Source organism: Megalobrama amblycephala, linkage group LG8 (genome assembly GCF_018812025.1).
Source record: "Megalobrama amblycephala isolate DHTTF-2021 linkage group LG8, ASM1881202v1, whole genome shotgun sequence".
NCBI classification, from domain to species: domain Eukaryota; kingdom Metazoa; phylum Chordata; class Actinopteri; order Cypriniformes; family Xenocyprididae; genus Megalobrama; species Megalobrama amblycephala.
This window is the reverse complement of record NC_063051.1, coordinates 397836-415584: the sequence shown is the minus strand read 5'-3', so window position 1 is coordinate 415584 and position 17749 is coordinate 397836. Positions and strand designations below refer to the sequence as shown.

The 17749-nt window shown below is 35.8% G+C and overlaps 1 protein-coding gene across 10 annotated transcripts in view; it reads right to left on the bottom strand.

The window, feature by feature from the left end:
* The window catches only part of nav1b (neuron navigator 1b), an 86606-nt gene extending 76185 nt beyond the window's left edge, over nt 1-10421 (bottom strand). For 4 of the 10 annotated variants that reach the window (XM_048198553.1, XM_048198554.1, XM_048198558.1 and 1 more), the window contains exons 1-3: nt 10077-10419; nt 6452-7167; nt 2937-3025 (exon numbers count right to left, since the gene is read on the bottom strand). In XM_048198553.1, the coding sequence (XP_048054510.1) occupies nt 2937-3025; nt 6452-7140 (778 nt within the window). In that variant the 5' untranslated portion in view covers nt 7141-7167; nt 10077-10419. Of the gene's footprint in view, nt 1-2936; nt 3026-6451; nt 7168-10076 lie in introns of all 10 variants that reach the window. The other 6 variants (XM_048198556.1, XM_048198559.1, XM_048198555.1 and 3 more) reach the window with 3 other exon arrangements.
* Between the last annotated feature and the right edge of the window lie 7328 nt (nt 10422-17749).

Below are 17749 nucleotides of genomic sequence, written 5' to 3'. Positions count from 1 at the left end.
ATATATATATATATATACACACACACACACACACACACACACACACACACACACACACACACATATATATATATATATATACACTACATATGACCCTATATATGACAAGCATCAGCATAAATGAGTACACCCCCTTTGAAAAGTAACATTTTAAACAATATCTCAATGAACACAAAAACAATTCCCAAAATGTTGACAAGACTAAGTTTTATATAACATCTGTTTAACTTATAACAAAATTTTCAATTTTACTCAAATTAGGGTGATGCAAAAATGAGTACACCCCACTGAAAGTCTCTGGAGCAAAGCTAAATTTTAGACTACAAATGTCTAATTTAACAAGAATTCAACCACAGGTGAGTCTAATTATTCATTACACAGGTGTCCAGCAGACAATTGACTATAAAAGGGTGTTAAAACCCACTTTCATGCTGTCAGCAATAGCACCACATGGAAGAGAAATGTCACAAGACCTGAGAAAGAAAATAATTTCTTTACACCAGAAAGGTGAAGGCTACAAGAAGATCAGCAAAGCTTTACTTATCAGTCAGAATACTGTAGCAAAAGTGGTACAAAAACTTAAAAAAGATGGAACTGCAACCATCTCAGAGATGTCCAGGTCGTCCATGGAAGCTAACACCTCAACAGGAGCGTCTTCTGATGAGAAGGGTTGAAGAAAATCGGCATGCAAGTTATCTAAAGAATTAGAAAGCCAAACTATTTTCCGTGACACAATACGGCATACACTGCAGAGGAATGGCATGCCGTCCACAAAAGAAGCCTCGCCTAAAGCACAGGCACAAAAAAGCCCACCTAGAGTTTGCCAGGGCCCATGCTGACAAAGAATGAAGACTACTGCGACTTTATACTCTGGAGTGATGAGACCAAGATAAATGTTTTTGGAACTGATGGCTTCAAAACTGTATGGCATTGCAAAGGTGAGGAATACAAAGGAAAAATGCATGGTGCCTACAGTGAAACATGGTGGTGGCAGCGTCCTTATGTGGGGCTGCACGAGTGCTGCTGGTGTCGGGAGCTGCATCTCATTGATAGCATCATGAATTCACAGATGTACTGCTCTATACTGAAAGAGAAGATGCTACCATCACTCCGTGCCCTTGGTCGTTGTGCACTTTTCCAACATGACAATGATCCTAAACGCACATCTAAGGCCACTGTTGGATTTCTGAAGAAGAACAGGGTGAAAGTGATTCAGTGGCTCCTGATCTGAACCCAATCGAACACCTATGGGGAATTCTGAGGAGACAAGTTGAGCATCACTCTCCATCCAGCATCCAGTCTCTAAAAGAGGTCATTCTTGAAGAATGGAAAAAGATAGATGTTGCAAAATGTCGCCAACTTGTTCATTCCATGCCTAGAAGACTTGGTGCTGTCATTAAAAATCATGGAGGCCAGACAAAGTACTAGATGTAGTAATTTTTGTTGTGGGGTGTACTCATTTTTGCATCACCCTAATTTGAATAAAACTGAAAAATGTGTAATCTAAGTTATATTATTAACCTTACTTTCATGTTATAAGTTAAACAGATGTTATATAAATAAATGTTAAAATGTTACTTTTCAAAGGGGGTGTACTCATTTATACTGAGCACTGAATGTATAGATAGAAAAGTATCCAATTAATCTTAATTATCTTATCTTTCAAAAAAGATATGCAAAATCTCAGTTAGATCTAAGAGAAACATTCAATATATTATAAAGAGCTCAAAAGTCTCCACATTTCACCTAATTTCACTGTTGTCTAAAGGGAAAAATTATTAAAAAATATATTCTTATGTACATTATATATCACAATGATCCAACACTTACACAAAAGATTTTGACACATATTAGGTGAGAGACCTTGCCGTTTTCTCTTCATAAAATATGTAACGCACGGTTCTGATGTGACTACCGCCCTCTCTCTAGAGAAAGCCAAAGGTTCTCCAAACATCTGGATCCCATCCGGAGACTGTGGTTGGCCAGCAGTGCAGATGTTTGCAGACATGAGAACATCCCATGGGTTGCTGGCATCTGTAGCTGGTCAGCTGCTGCCATTACACCACACTGATATATTACTCAGACTGGGAAAAGCTGCAAAGAGACGTGCTTGAGTATCATTCAGTGTTTGTGTGCGGATGTGGCTACATATGGCTGCGCTTGTCTGTTTGTTTGTATGTTCACGTGTCATCATTCTCACATTAAAAATCACACCCACTGAGGAATTACAGAAAATAAATCTTACGCTCAAAAGTCATAAAAGTATGTCTCCATTGCACATATGCTGTATATCAATGTGAAACATGTGAACACTGTCTGTAAAGACTCACATTATTCTCATATCTTCTCACATTCTGGCTGGAGAATATATTGTGTAAAGTAAGTCGAAGAAGGTTACTGACACTAATGAAGCAAGTGGAGGGCCTAAAATCCTTTAACCTTGGTAAAAATCACTGTAATGCACAGCTTCAATTTAGATTATTAAGCTTATTGCTTAACTAGCTCTCTTATGATTGGCTAACCAATAAGTATTTGTTCCATGATGCATTGCTTGCAAGCTGACTGACATGCATTTTGCTAGGTGTAAATTGTAAATTAAGTTATATATATGGCCAACATTACAGAATTTACAGCATTATACAGTACTTCACTGAAATTTGAGGTAAAAATCCATTTGAAAAGAGCTTCAGACATTGGAAACATACATCAGCATGTGAATCTCCTCACGTGGACTACCAATCATAACACCAGCATCTGCTTATAGTTCTTGTCATATGTAGCGTCTCTAACACAAAAAGTACCCTGATGATATCAGACACTAATAACAATCTCAGACCGACAGTATTCTCACGACAGTTAACTGTCCGATATAAAAAGGTAGACACAGAAAAAAGACATTGCGCTCATGAATTTTGAGTATTTTAGCAGAGACTCACTCAAATCCTCACAGCACACTTCCATAGAGTCTGAGGAACAATCACTCAGATCCTCAAGAGAAGCTTCAGTGTCGTCTTGAACCTGCAGCCTGAGGTGGAGACAGAAGGATGTACAAAAAGTGAGCAAGAAAGAAATTGGGAGATTTTATAGCATATTAACTTAAAGGATGAGACTTAATTTCAGCATCAATTGACCGTTCGCAAAGACTCGCAGTGAAAAATATATCGTGGAGCAAAGAGGACACTGACAACATGTCGACAGACAAGACAGAGCAGGTTACTTTTGATATGAAACAAAGTCTCAAATTGTTGTCATTTTTAAAGAAATTTAAACAATAAATACCATTTTTTGGCTCTTTAATGTGTCATGACAGATCGCTGTAGAGCCTCAGCTCAAGCGGCTCATGAACCGATCATCTCTTCCTACTAGTTCATTTATAGCATCAAATAAACATGAATGAACATCAGAAGGAATGTTGTTTCAACCATGGAAAGACGTCAGTATACACCATTTTTAAAGTTCAAGTCCACCGAGGTTAATCTACTAACTCCCCTGACTGCTTTGTCGGACAAAATGGCGTTGTGATTGGTTGAATCGCCTGTCAACTCCCAGCGAAGGGTCAATTGTCTCAGATGTTTCTTTTAACTCTTTACCCCGCCATTGATGGAATTTCACGGCTTTCTGCATTTTCACTGTTATACGGTAGGGGGTGCTATTGCTGCAACTTCCGAAAGAGTACAGAATTTTCGGATCAAAACACAAGCAAAAAAAAGCAGAAACAAGCAATATTTTTGTTTTTGTTTTGTATTTATGTTCAGATATTCATACAACTAAATATTCTGGGGGCCATGAACATTTTGTGAAACTGATCAAAAATGTAAAAAAAAAAAAAAAAAACGCTGGTGGGGAAAGAGTTAAAAATATATATATAAAATACAGGTACAAATTACAAATGTAACAATATTAACCATACAGTTAGAGTGTACAGCTATAAATTTATAGGTGGATTGATACATGTGCACACACACACACAAACATGCATATATATTGAAATATTAATGGTAAAATCATTTGATAATAGGGGAATTTGATTTTAAGAAAATCATGTCTAAGTTCAAAAAATCACATTGACTTTTTTTTTTATTTGATGCACCAATATTAAAATTCTGACTACTACAATAAGCCAACAAATTATTTACAATTATAAGTATAAACCTATAAAGTAAGCTTAATACTATTTATATCAAATATCTTTACTATTTTCCTTAAATAATAAAAATAATAATAATACAAAACACCAAAAACTAAAATCAATCATTCTAAATGTTAGAAGTGAATTTAGGCATCACAACATTATAATGTACAATATTGAAAATGTATATATATTAGGGATGCACCGATAACCGATAATTCTTTATATTTGAAAGCCGATAACCGATATATTGGCCGATAAATCTAAATCCAGATGTATCCTTATATAATCCTTATATAATTTTTGAGAGCCTGATTACAAAAACAAAAGTCGCCCCATTAAAAGCCATGTCCCAAACACACAATTACACTGCGTTCCAAATTATTATGCAATTGACATATCAGTAAGATTTCTGTACAATAAACATTCAGATTTTAGTTTTTCTAAGAAAATGTTTGTTCGTTTATTTATTCATGTCTTTTTAGAGAACTGGTATCAATCTCAGACAAAATAATTTGCCAGATCTATGGAAACCCTACTTAGAGGTTGTTCCACATTATTAAGCAAGTCACAGTTCTCATGCAATATGGGGAGGAAGAAAGATCTTTCTGAAGATGAAAAGCATGAAATGGTGCAATGTTGTGCAAAAGGCATGAAAACAACTAATATTGTGTGAAACTGAATGGAGATTATCGAATTATCATAAGATTTGTAAGTGATTTAGAGCACAGCAGAACTCGGTCAGATAAAGGCTTATTAATGAAAGTTCATATCAAAAAATGTATTGTATTAAAAGGGCAGCTATAAAAAAGCCAGTGTTGAGCAGCAAACAGGTATTTGAAGCTGCTGGTGTCTCTGGAGTCTCAAGAACCTCACCATGCAGGCTGGCAGTTGTGCGTAAAGATGCATTTTAGACACCACTAACCAAACCTAACAAAGAGAAACATTTACAGTGGGTGTAGAAATACATTTTCAAACAGTTTTATTGCTGTCGTGTTTTTTTGCAGCATGGGATAGTGCATAGTGCATTGTACAATAGTGCATTATACTATGCACTATCCTCCTTTTTATACCATAGCTGAAAATGGCCAGATATGAACTCCACATATCTTGCAAAAGTCATTTAAATACCCTCCATCTCACTTCCCAGTATTCCAGCCCAAATCATCACCCACCAGCTCCTTGCTGACGTCGCAGTCTTGTTGGAACGTGGTGGCCATTCACCAACCATCCAGAAATCCATCCATTTAGACCATCCATTGTAGTACGGCATTAGTCAGTGAATAAAACTATTTAAAAATGAGTCTTCATGTATTTCTAAACCCACTGTAAATGTTTCTCTCTGTGAGGTTTGGTTTGGAGTGGCTGAAATGCATCTTTACGCACAACTGCCAGCCTGCATGGAGAGCTTCTTGAGACTCCAGAGGCACCAGGAGCTTCAAATACCCGTTTGCTGCTCAAGACTGGCTTTTTTTATAGCTGCCCTTTTAATACAATTAATTTTTTGACAGGAACTTTACTCAATAAGCCTTTATCTGACCGAGTTCTGCTGTGCTCTAAATCACTCACAAATCTTATGATAATTCGATAATCTCCATTCAGTTTCACACAATATTAGTTGTTTTCATGCCTTTTGCACAACATTGCACCATTTCATGCTTTTCATCTTCAGAAAGATCTTTCTTCCTCCCCATATTGCATGAGAACTGTGACTTGCTTAATAATGTGGAACAACCTCTAAGTAGGGTTTCCATAGATCTGGCAAATTATTTTGTCTGAGATTAATACCAGTTATCTAAAAAGACATGGATAAATAAACAAACAAACATTTTCTTAGAAAAACTAAAATCTAAATGTTTATTGTACAGAAATCTTACTGATTTGTCTCTTGCATAATAATTTGGAACGCAGTGTATTATTAAGTTATGTTTAAGTGTATCACAATTATTATTAAGTGTATTTTCCTTTTTGAAGTGATTTCCATCATATTTCAAGCAATTCAAAACCATCACGGTGAACAGTGCTCATCTGAAGTGTCTCAGCTGAAGGAAATAATCCATTATTTATAAGCTTCAATATATTGGCCAAATTTTCTTATTGGGCCGATAATGATATTGTGGCCAATATATCATGCATCCCTAATATATATTTCGAGATATATTATTAAATTATATTATTATTAAATTATTAGCATAGATTAACTTCAAGTGAGCATCAGATGATGGCAAAGTCATTTAAATGAGAAAAAGTAGAGAAATTGAGCATGCACAATTAAATATCAGCAACAATATAAACCAATAGTAATAAATGTAAAAATCTCACCTAAATCTGAAAGGTGCCACTGCTGCCATCCGTGGAGACTCTCTGCCTGCAGGACACGTGTTTGTGACACTGACCTGGGATTTCGATGCAATCATCCCTCTGTCGCCATCACCACGAGCCTGCATTTTCATCCGCTGCTTTTGAAAGTCCCTTTGAATGCCAGCTGACGTTTCCCAGATGACGTTCCCATTAGTCAGCTTCCGAAGGGCTTGACCCGATTCCACCTCATTGTCTAGACTCCTAAATTGATGATGCCCAGATCTCCAGTTCTTGTTGGTGTGTCTCTCCATGTCTCTGAATCCATCCTGGGGCAACGAGCCCCTCCGGAGGTCCCGTGTGTTTTTGAATCGGATCGTCTCTTTTTTAAGCACACGTGGGCTGCTTTGGGCTGAACGGGGAGCAAACGGCGGCCTGCTTGTGCCACCGGATGTCCCTTGAGCTCTCAGTGAAGACTGATTTCTCAACCCTGTCCCTTTGAGTAACTCCTTTGAGACTGAAAGAGAAGATATGGATGAGGTCGAGGAAGACAACACGGACGTTCGTCCATCCTGATGGTTGTTGGCGGCTGGACCTAGTAAACTGCCGCTCAAGCTCTTGGTGTCCTGTTTGGAGAGAGTGGTCAGGCTCCGGGGCAGAGGGATACCAGAGCTGCTCTGAGACATCGTCTTCATGTTCACTTCGGCGCTCATCGTCGAGGAAGATCACCAGATGAAGCTCTGCGAGGACACATCAAAATCAGATCTGACAGATCAATAAAATTATTTGTCTTCTATCTAATATGTATTGGAGAAATACTGGAAAGGGCTGGAGAGTAACAAATCAATACATCATTGTCAAGGTTGTGGAAATACATATATTATATATAAAAAAATAATATAATGATTTGCATTTCAAAGATTGTTTGCTCTCATAAATACAGTATAAGAGAAGAGATAAGATAACAGATCAATAAAATAAAATAAAAATCATCAATGGATGTTGTGTAAATGAATGATACATATAAGAATATTTATATAATAAATGGAACAGTCATTTATTCTGTTGATATGTACACTCTAAATAATGATGGGTTAAAAACAACCCAAGTTGGGTTGAAAATGGACAGTCCCAGTAATTGGGTTGTTATAACCCAGCGGTTGGGTTAAATGTTTGTCCAACGTGCTGGGTAGTTTTATTTTACCCAACTATTGTTTAAAAAAGACTGTATTGCTTGCTTAAAATGAACCCAAAGTATGTTGGAAGTTAACATTTATTCACATGTTTAATTAATAAAAATTAAACATAAACATTTATTAAATTGCTTATTAATAAATGTACCACCTATTGATTATTACTGTTGCCTCTAGTGTCTGATTTTTAATTTCCAACATATTTTGGGTTCATTTTATGTCAGCCTTTTAAACAATAGTTGAGTTAAATAAAACTACCCAGCAGGATGGGCAAACATTAACCCAACTGCTGGGTTTGTCCATTTTCAACCCAACTTGAGTTGTTTTTAACCCAGCATTTTTTAGAGCATATGTTTGGCATTTAACTGACTCTCTGAAATCCACACCGCTGTGACCACAAGATTAGCTACATAAAAAAGTCAATAAATGGGGTTTAAATATAGCTGTGAATTTTCTGAAACATTTATTTTTACCCTCCTACAAACTCATTTGCATAGCTGATAATAATTAGGACTCAGTGACACACTGCAGTTGGCTTGGCCGAAGAGGCTGCTCTTCTCTGGAGGGGTTGGATCAGAGGTCTGCTGACAGACTGGCACCACTTGGCACTCCCAGCATGCACTGCCAGCTCTGTCTGCCATCTCTCAAGCTCTTCCAGTGACTGGCACCAAAATTGTCCCCTTCTTCCCAATAATAGGACCTCTATTGTGCCTGTAGAGTCTCACTGGTGTCCACGTCTGCTCAAATTAAGTGTTTTGATTCATCGTGTGCCATAAGAAGCAGCAAGTCACTGTAGCGATCACTCACGAACATATAAATCTATAATAATGGTCATATATTAACACCTGATTCTGATTCTGCAGATTTGTGTGCCAAATATCTTGGAGGTCACAAGCCCTGATTCCAGATCAGCAGCAGTTCTGTAAGGACTGATGAAAGAGATATTGATAATGAGACCCTCAGGCCTTTGGTGGCCTGACAGAGATGTCACTTCCTATTAGTGCTCATGATCTGCAGTGACAAGTGCCAAATTTGAAAATATGAACAAGACGCCATGGCGCCACATGTGACGTGTGTGTGTGTGTTTGTACATACATAAATACGTCTGAGTTGTCTAAGTTCTATGACAATAGACAAAAACTAAAAAAAAGTTGCTGACATGAAAAAGGGATTACCGGGGCAAGATGTAACATGTGAAAGGGCTATTTCGCAGAAACTAGTCAAATGTCCAATTATATAAAAGCTTCCTTTCCAGAGCAGTGCTTTTGTATAAAATAAAATAAAATAAAATAAAATAAAATAAAATAAAATAAAATAAAACAAATTAGGTAAAATATAATTTAAACAAATGATTAAATTAATTTAAATTAAATAATCATCAGTGGAGTTGACAGTGATTGGCTTTATATTAAATACATAGTCTTAAATTTGGATATTTTGTTGTGACTTGTGTCCTTCAATCTAAAATTACACATCATTTTTTTCAATTTCATATTTTTATATGCAAACAAAAATCATATTTTTATGATATATGTCATTATATTTTCACATTTAATCATATTTTTGCAATGATTATTGGATAAACAACTGATTTTATATAAAATACACAGTCTTGATCTTATATGTAACTAACATTACATATAATCTTTTTCATATTTATATTTTTATGAATACAAAAGCAAAATCATGTTTGTACATAATTTATGTAATCATATTTTAAAATTCCATATACTTTTGTTATCATTAAACAATTAAACACAATAAAGCCACACTGGCAACTTTGTAATGAGAAAATATTATAACTTTTTATAAGTTTATTAAACATTAAAATAAATTCACAGCAATTTTAATATTTATTTTAAATACAGATATTTTACTTCAGACAGTATTTTACATTTCAAAAAAGATAAATCAGTGTCATTAAACAGCAGATTCCCACTGTGACGATAGTGAGACATCATGCCCCACTATATGAAATCAACGATTTTTGTAAAAAATATCTATACAGATAAACTTTCAAAAATAAATATGTAAAAACTCTGACACCCTGCCCCATCCTCCTTTATAAGCAACCTAAATAAACCTAATGCATCACTGCAAAAAAAAAAACATACCATTGCAAACTAAAGTGAAAAAATCTCAATTATCTCATTCATATGCTTCAGTCTCAGTGTAAATCAATACCAACGCAGAGCCAAGAGTCTCTGTACAGACAGTAGCAGTAATCATGACACAGCAGTCCAGAGCTCACAGGAAGTGGATTTCAGATAAGTGGCCCAGAAAATAACTACTGAGCAGCTGCTGTTATTGAATTCTCCCTCTCTGCTGCACACACACAGAGATAGAGAGATAAACACATCTGTGAGCTCTCCTAAAATACTCAACGCACAACATATAAAACCCCAAACCATACATCGACTTTATACAATATTTGAATACAGGCCGTTAAATCTCACCTTAAGTTGCAGAGCGGCAGTGAATTCCTACAGCATCCTTATCCGTGCGATAACCTTTAACGCTGTCTGTTAGAATCTCAAGGGAAGGCGGAGACTAAAGACATCTGGACATATAGGACAGGCAGCGAGGACACGTTACAAGCCAATGAGGAAGACAAGCAGAGAGCAGGAGACTTTTGCTCTCCCTCCCCTCACCAAGAGACACACTGACACAGTCTCTCCTCAAACCCAGACACACGCTCACTTGTAAACACGCACACGCCACTGGCTCGTATTTATATTTGTCATGACATCAGGCCAAAAGAAATCTCTTGAGGACGTACCCTCTGAAGGCATGCATGCAAGGTTAAACTTTCACCAGACGACTATTCATTTGAACTGGCGTAATGCAACCTACTCTCAGAGCGACTGCAAATCTGCTGGTAATCACCAAGAAAACTTAGCAACCACCCTGGACATCCTAGCAACCCCCATACAACCACCCTGAACCCCTTGGCAACCAGCCAGAACACACTTAGTAACTACCCAAAATAAATAAGCATAGCAACACCTTGGCAACCACCCAATTTTGCATGTGCAAACACCACTCACATTTTGTTCATAAAATATAAATATGTAGTTGTAAAAATATATTTTATATTATCAGTGTGGACAGTGGATTTTGGATCTTTAAAAAAGAAAAGAAAAGAATGAATATTCCTCTTGCAGTCACTGTCCTTATGTGACAGGCTTTATATAACAGACCTGGTTTTGTTTGTTAAAATTAGACCCGAGACCCAGATTCAATAATTTATTTATTTTTTGCCACTTCTACAGGACCATTTCAGTATGTCAGATTGAGTCTCGTCAGGGACAGAGAGAGTGGCTGGGTCAAGCCAGCCAGAAGATGCTTCAGATCAGATTTATCCAACTGCCTGCAGAAGAAAACAGAAACACAGTGTGGTGGAGAGAGATTTATTCTATTTGTTTAGAAAATATTATTAGTAAATTATTTAAGAAAATAAGATATTTAAAAAAAAAAAAAAATGCCCATCTTGGCGAGTATCCTAGTAAACACAGTCGGTTATGGCTTGAGTGAACGAAAGAAAACGCATGCGTACAGTATCAGTATACTGGATCCGTACATTAGGTATTAAAGTGACAGCAGCCTAATATTTCTGCTGCTGTCTGTTTTTTAATGTTAAAGGGTTAGTTCACCCTAAAATGAAAATCCTGTCATTAATGACTCGCCCTCATGTCGTTCCAAACCTGTAAGACCTTCGTTCATCTTTGAAACACAAACTAAGATGAAATCCGAGAGTTTTTTAAATCCCCAATAGACAGCAATTTAACCAACACTTTCAAGGCTCAGAAAGGTACTAAAGACATCGTTAAAATAGTCCATGTGACTGCAGTGGTTCATATTTTGAAGATATTGTTAAATACTGTTGTTATTTTTGTTTTGTTTTTGTGCACAAAAAGTATTCTCATCACTTCATAACATTAAAGGGTTAGTTCACCCAAAAATGAAAATTATGACTCACCCATTAATGACTCACCCTCATGTCGTTCCAAACCCGTAAGACCTCCGTTCATCTTCGGAACACAGTTTAAGATATTTTAGATTTAGTCCGAGAGCTTTCTGTCCCTCCATTGAAAATGTATGTATGGTATACTGTCCATGTCCAGAAAGGTAATAAAAACATCATCAAAGTAGTCCATGTGACATCAGTGGGTTAGTTAGAAGTTGTTGAAGCATCAAAAATACAATTTTGGTCCAAAAATAACAAAAACTTCAACTTTATTTAGCAAGATGAACGAAGGTCTTACGGGTGTGGAACGACATGAGGGTGAGTAATTAATGACAGAAATTTCATTTCTGGGTGAACTAACCCTTCACCCACCAATCAAACAAAAAAGGACAGAGAAAAAAAAATCACTCACTGTTAACTGAATAACTTTTGAAACTTTAATAAGGATTAATCTATGTTTAATTTATACAGTGAAGACTATTTACATTTGATTACTTTATTCAGTGTCTCTACCTGAAAACTACTGTCTTTAATAATGTTTTAAATTTAAATTAGTTAGGCTAGTAGTTTAGCTGTGGTCTCAAAATTAGAAATAGAAATTGTGAATTTTCACTGGTATCTAAAATTTTTGGAGTCATAACTGGCTGTTTTTAAAAAAAAAATAATAATTTTTTGACAAAAAGCTCATTTATAATTTATATATATATATATATATATATATATATATATATATATATATATTGTAAAGAAATGTATACTTTTGGAAAACAGTTACTTTAAATTGTAATAATATTACACAATTTACACAATATTACTCTTGTTGACTGCATATTTGATCAAATAAATGTAACTTTGATGAGTTAATCTTATTTCAAAAACATAAAACTATCCTACTGACCTCAAACTCTCTCTATATATACTGTACCACTCTACATGACACTCTACCAACGAGAAACAGCTGAGATGATGCTGCAGTTTATACTCGTAAAGCTGTGCAGGAGAGACATCTGATACTGAAGAGATTTCATTTGTGATTTTTATAGGCTCAAATCCACATTCAACAAGCTAGTAAGAAATCAAACTAAACCTGTCATATTTTGCCTTTGGCCCAGAGACTATTACTTACAACCTGCAAGCAATAAAACAGGAAAACTATAATTATGTAATTATGTTTTTGAAATGTGAATCACTAGAGGTGGTGTGTACAATTATCATGTTCTTTTTAAAGGGAAAACAACCGCATGCAAGGAAATAAAAAATGTTTCCAACTGAACATGTCATCAGGAACGCAGCACGATAGCATGACATCATTAACAGTGATAATACTCGGGGCTGGTGGGCTAAAAGGATCCAACATGCGAGACCAGGCTGTGATGATCCACAAGCATTTCCTAAAGCCAGTCACTCCTAATCCAATTGACTCCGGCCCACACCCTTGTCTGTCATACAACTAACACGATTTAAACACTTGATGCTGTTCCCACAGGAATCTTAATGCTCCATTCCACTGCACATTGACGCATCTGCATAAAGACAAAATAAAGCCTTATACTGCAGCTCTGTTACAAACCCTGAGCTTGTTGTCTACTGTCTACTGCCTTCTAAGGTGACATCCTAACAAAATGGAACCTTAAGTATTTGGAACTGTGATAAACAGTGAAATTCTAAATGGCTGTTTGGAACATTTAAATTCTGAAAAGTATTCTAAAAATGCATTCTAAAAATCTAAATAATTCATAAAAAGGGATTATTCACTGTATACTGAAGTGCCCACAATAACAATACCATGCATGTTCATTATCGCAATATATTGTATTACCATATCAGCAAATGCATGCAAAAATTAACATGAGTGCTCGTTTGGAACAAAGCTTTTGTTTGCATATTACATTGTGCACTTTTACCTGAAGCATATTTCATTTAAACTCTTGCTGCACCTGGTTTTTATATCAAATAATGACTTTTAAAGATCATAAGAATGACCAGAAAAAAAATGAATATACCTAAAAAAACAAAACAAAACAACTGTACTATAACTATATTTAAATGTTTAATATTAAAACACTTTCTCATCAAATGCAAAAACCTTAAAAATAATGGATGGATAATCAATCCTCCAATTTTGTGCTGCCTTTGTCTTATAATGCATCTTTAGCCTTTGTCCAGCCCTAAACTAATCTGGTTTGCAGCCTAAACATGTGCTTAATGTTCTCTTTAGTTGGACTACAGGCTGAAACAGATGTTTAATGGTCAGGCCTTCTCTGGACGAGACATTACAGTACGTATGTTCTACAATATAGCTGGATACTGATTTCAGCAATAGAACAAGCTGCACTGAATGATAATGAAGGAAACTTGTCAGGGAAAGTCTTTTAGATTAATAATTTAAAGGCAATAATAAAAGCCAATTGTATAACAAAGATCAAAATTTTATCGATGCAGTTGAATAGTCTAATTGTTCTGGAGACATTAGAGTATAAATTGAGCTACTGTCGGCAGACGTTCAGAGACACAAATATTGATTAAACTGCATTAAAAGACCTATAAACTAATCCACTCCACCCTGATGACTTCATTAGAAACTCATGTTCTCAAGTTTTCTCCTGGTTCAGATGAACCATCGGAACCTACAGCCCATGCTGTGTAAAAATAACATTCATCTATCAGTATTTTTGTCTCATTTTCCAGTAATAAAAATAAAAAATAAAACAAGATCGGTTTACTTGAGAAGCAAAACTGCATAAGATCATATCCAAGCCAAGAACCGCACTATCTATTTTAATGAACTGAAATTTCAAACACAGCCACTTTATACATGCATAATGATGAATATATTGCGCCAACTAGTGGTTGAGGTAATAATCACCTTTAGTACACTACTAGGAAATAGACTGTGGTCTGGCTCTCAGACCATACGAGACCCAGATCCAGACTTGAAGTACTGAGACTCAGACCAATAACATTAAGTAATGAAACTCAGTCCGAAGCCACGCTGATGTGGTCTCAAAACACAAGACCAAAACCACAAGATCAAGACTCACAGTTTTACACACCCGTAAGAAGAAAAATGTATTATAAGGGATAATAGAGAGGCTTCATGTCTGACAAGTGAACAGCAGTGAAAGCCTGGATACTGATATAACTGGAAAATGCAGTGCAGACTGACAGGCATTAACAAGTGTAAATCCATTGTAGTAATCATATAAATCTAGTGGACTTGATGTTTGAGCCTGAGGGACATGCTCTTTTGGATCCAACTACAATATGTTAAAATCCTGAATAGCCTGGCACAACTGACCCAGTTTCAACAGTGCCAGTTTCTCTGAGAGCGTTTGTCAGGGCTTTTTTTATTTCAATAACTAGCCTAGATGGCCAATTTAAAGGGGTGGTTGATTATGAAATCACTTTTTTAACTTTAGTTAGTGTGTAATGTTGCTGTTTGAGCATAAACAACATCTGCAAAGTTACGACGCTCAAAGTTCAATGCAAAGGGAGATATATATTTATATATTTTTTTACAGAATTCTCTGTTTAAGGACTACAACAAACAGCTGGACTACAACAAGCTTCTTCACTAACCCTAAAATTTACATAAAACCCGCCCCCGAGAACATGCAACAAAGGGGGCGGGGCCATGTTGGGCTGCTTTAGAGAAGAGGAAGAGTTGTTGTAGTAGAGTGTTGTTGTCATGCCGTCATTTTACACCAGACTGCTTCACAAACGAGGATCAATTCAACTCTGGATTTGCATAACATGACGGCACATGCCAGTCGATGAGATGAATCAACTCCACAGCAACTACATCAATTTATCCACTAACCATTCAGAAACGTCCAGTTTCATTCTAAAAGTTGTAACTTCCTGAGTCTCTCCATCAGTGTCGACTCCGATTTGAACAATGTAAGGTTGAACACCGTTACTGACAATCCTCATTTTGGCTGCGTGAGATTCTCCAGCTTTGTTGTTGTTGAGCTGTTAAAGCTCCGCCCTCTTCTGGAAAGCAGCTGGGAGCAGCAGCTAATTTGCATTTAAAGGGACACACACAAACGTCGTGTTTTTGCTCACACCCAAATAGGGGCAAATTTGACAAGCTATAATAAATGATCTGTGGGGGATTTTGAGCTGAAACTTCACAGACACATTCTGGAGACACCAGAGACTTATATTACATCTTGTAAAAGGGGCATTACTGGTCCCCTTTTAAGGTAGTAGTGTACTTTCCGAGAGCCTGCTCTGCTCTGATTGGTCAGACGGCTCAGTCTGCTGTGATTGGTTGACCACTTAAAGCATGTCGGGAACAAAACGGCCATTACCATATCTGAATTTCAGCTCTGGAGGTTTCTTAAGCACTTGATAAACAGTGATACGAACAGTAACAATGGTGTCGGTGTTTCCATATCAATTCCAGAACGAGTCCTCATCCTTTGAAAGTGCATCCAAAGTACAATGCAAACTTCACTATACGAACAACACAAACCAAACTCTTCCAGTCTCAGCTACAACTACATTGTTTGAGGGTGCGTTAAAGTTGACGTTGTTCGCGGGCAGCCAATGAAGACCATAGCCTTGCATTATGCAAATTTGTTACATTGTTATGTAGGAATATAACAGGAAGTAAGACTGAAACTTGTTTCAGCAGTTCAAAATCGATTTTTTCTTTAAGGAGACAATAACTTTATTTGTCGTGCACTTTGATATTTAAAACTTTCCAGGCCTTTTGCATTCACAAACAATTTTATTACACACCACATGAAAGGTAATATTCTAAAAAAGTATAATAGGGGCAGATTAAAGCCTAGAAATTACATGATGTTGGAGTTAAAATAAAGCTAGAAGTTTTTGAACGCAAGCCTTCTTTAGAGTGATCAGGTCATACTATAATCCAACATGACTCAATTTCTCCCCTCAATGAGTCATCTGACGACTAGGGACGGGCTCTGGGTTTAAAGGCAATATTCTGGAAGACTTGAGTAGCTTTACCAGTGTCCTGAAACCCATAGAGTCCAGAGACTTTAATGGCCTGATTTTACTAGAGAAAAACAACATCATAAACTGGGCATCAACACCAAATTCCCTCAGCTACCGAATACTGTAGTGAAATGTACAAGCATACACACACACACACACACACTTGAGAAAGCAGATCAGTGAATTTTTCATATTTTGCCATTCTTTCAGTGGAAAATGTGTGTCAAGATAGCGTGTAACTCTGTATGTGTGCATGTGAGTTGCGCATTATTATCTGGAATAATATGATCTCGTTAGAGGGAATGTAATTAATAGGCCTTAAAATATCAAAATGCCATTAAACATGTCATGCGCTCATTTGTAAAGGACATTTCCTGAGGGGCTTTGCAAATCGAAATACAATTCCAACTTCACTTCAAGGATAATAAAGCCCATACGCGTGACCTTACTGAACATTTAAACAGCTGTCTTATTTGATGGAATATATAGCATATAGACTATAACATGACACCGGTTCATGAGGTCATGCACAATGGAAGACTATTTAGTTCCGTTCCAAAACCTAGTAAACTGACTACCCTGACAGGATTTTAAAGTATTGTAGGCACATTCCTGATGTGAAAGACAGCAACATTATGCTGACTTTTAAGATACCTTGCTTTGACCAAATGTTAATGCAGGATTGCCTTAACAAAACAAAAAACAAAAACAAAACTAAAAACTAAGATGCAGTGTTGCTTTTGATAATTACAATTAAACTTATTAAAAAATTATTTTCAGTAATCAATAAGATTTTATAAAATATAAATATTAGAGGAAAAACTTAAATTAAATTAAATACTTTAATTAATTTTAATTATTAATTGAATTAATTTTAATAATTAAATGAATTATTTTTAATAACTAAAATTAATTCATTTAATTTTAAATAAATTAAAAAAAAAACTAAATTAAAATAAAACTAAATTAAAAAATAAAATTGAAGTTTAAAATGGCTAAAACCAAAACTGAAACAAAAATAATAAAAATATATAGAAATATTTCATTGAAAACCAAAACACAAAGGACATAACAAAATTACTAAAACTTTGATTATAATTAGTAAAATTAAAATCAAAACTGAAACTATAAAACTAAAATCTTATTCAAAATATGGATAAATAATACTAAGATTACAGAGAGTAAAGAAAATAA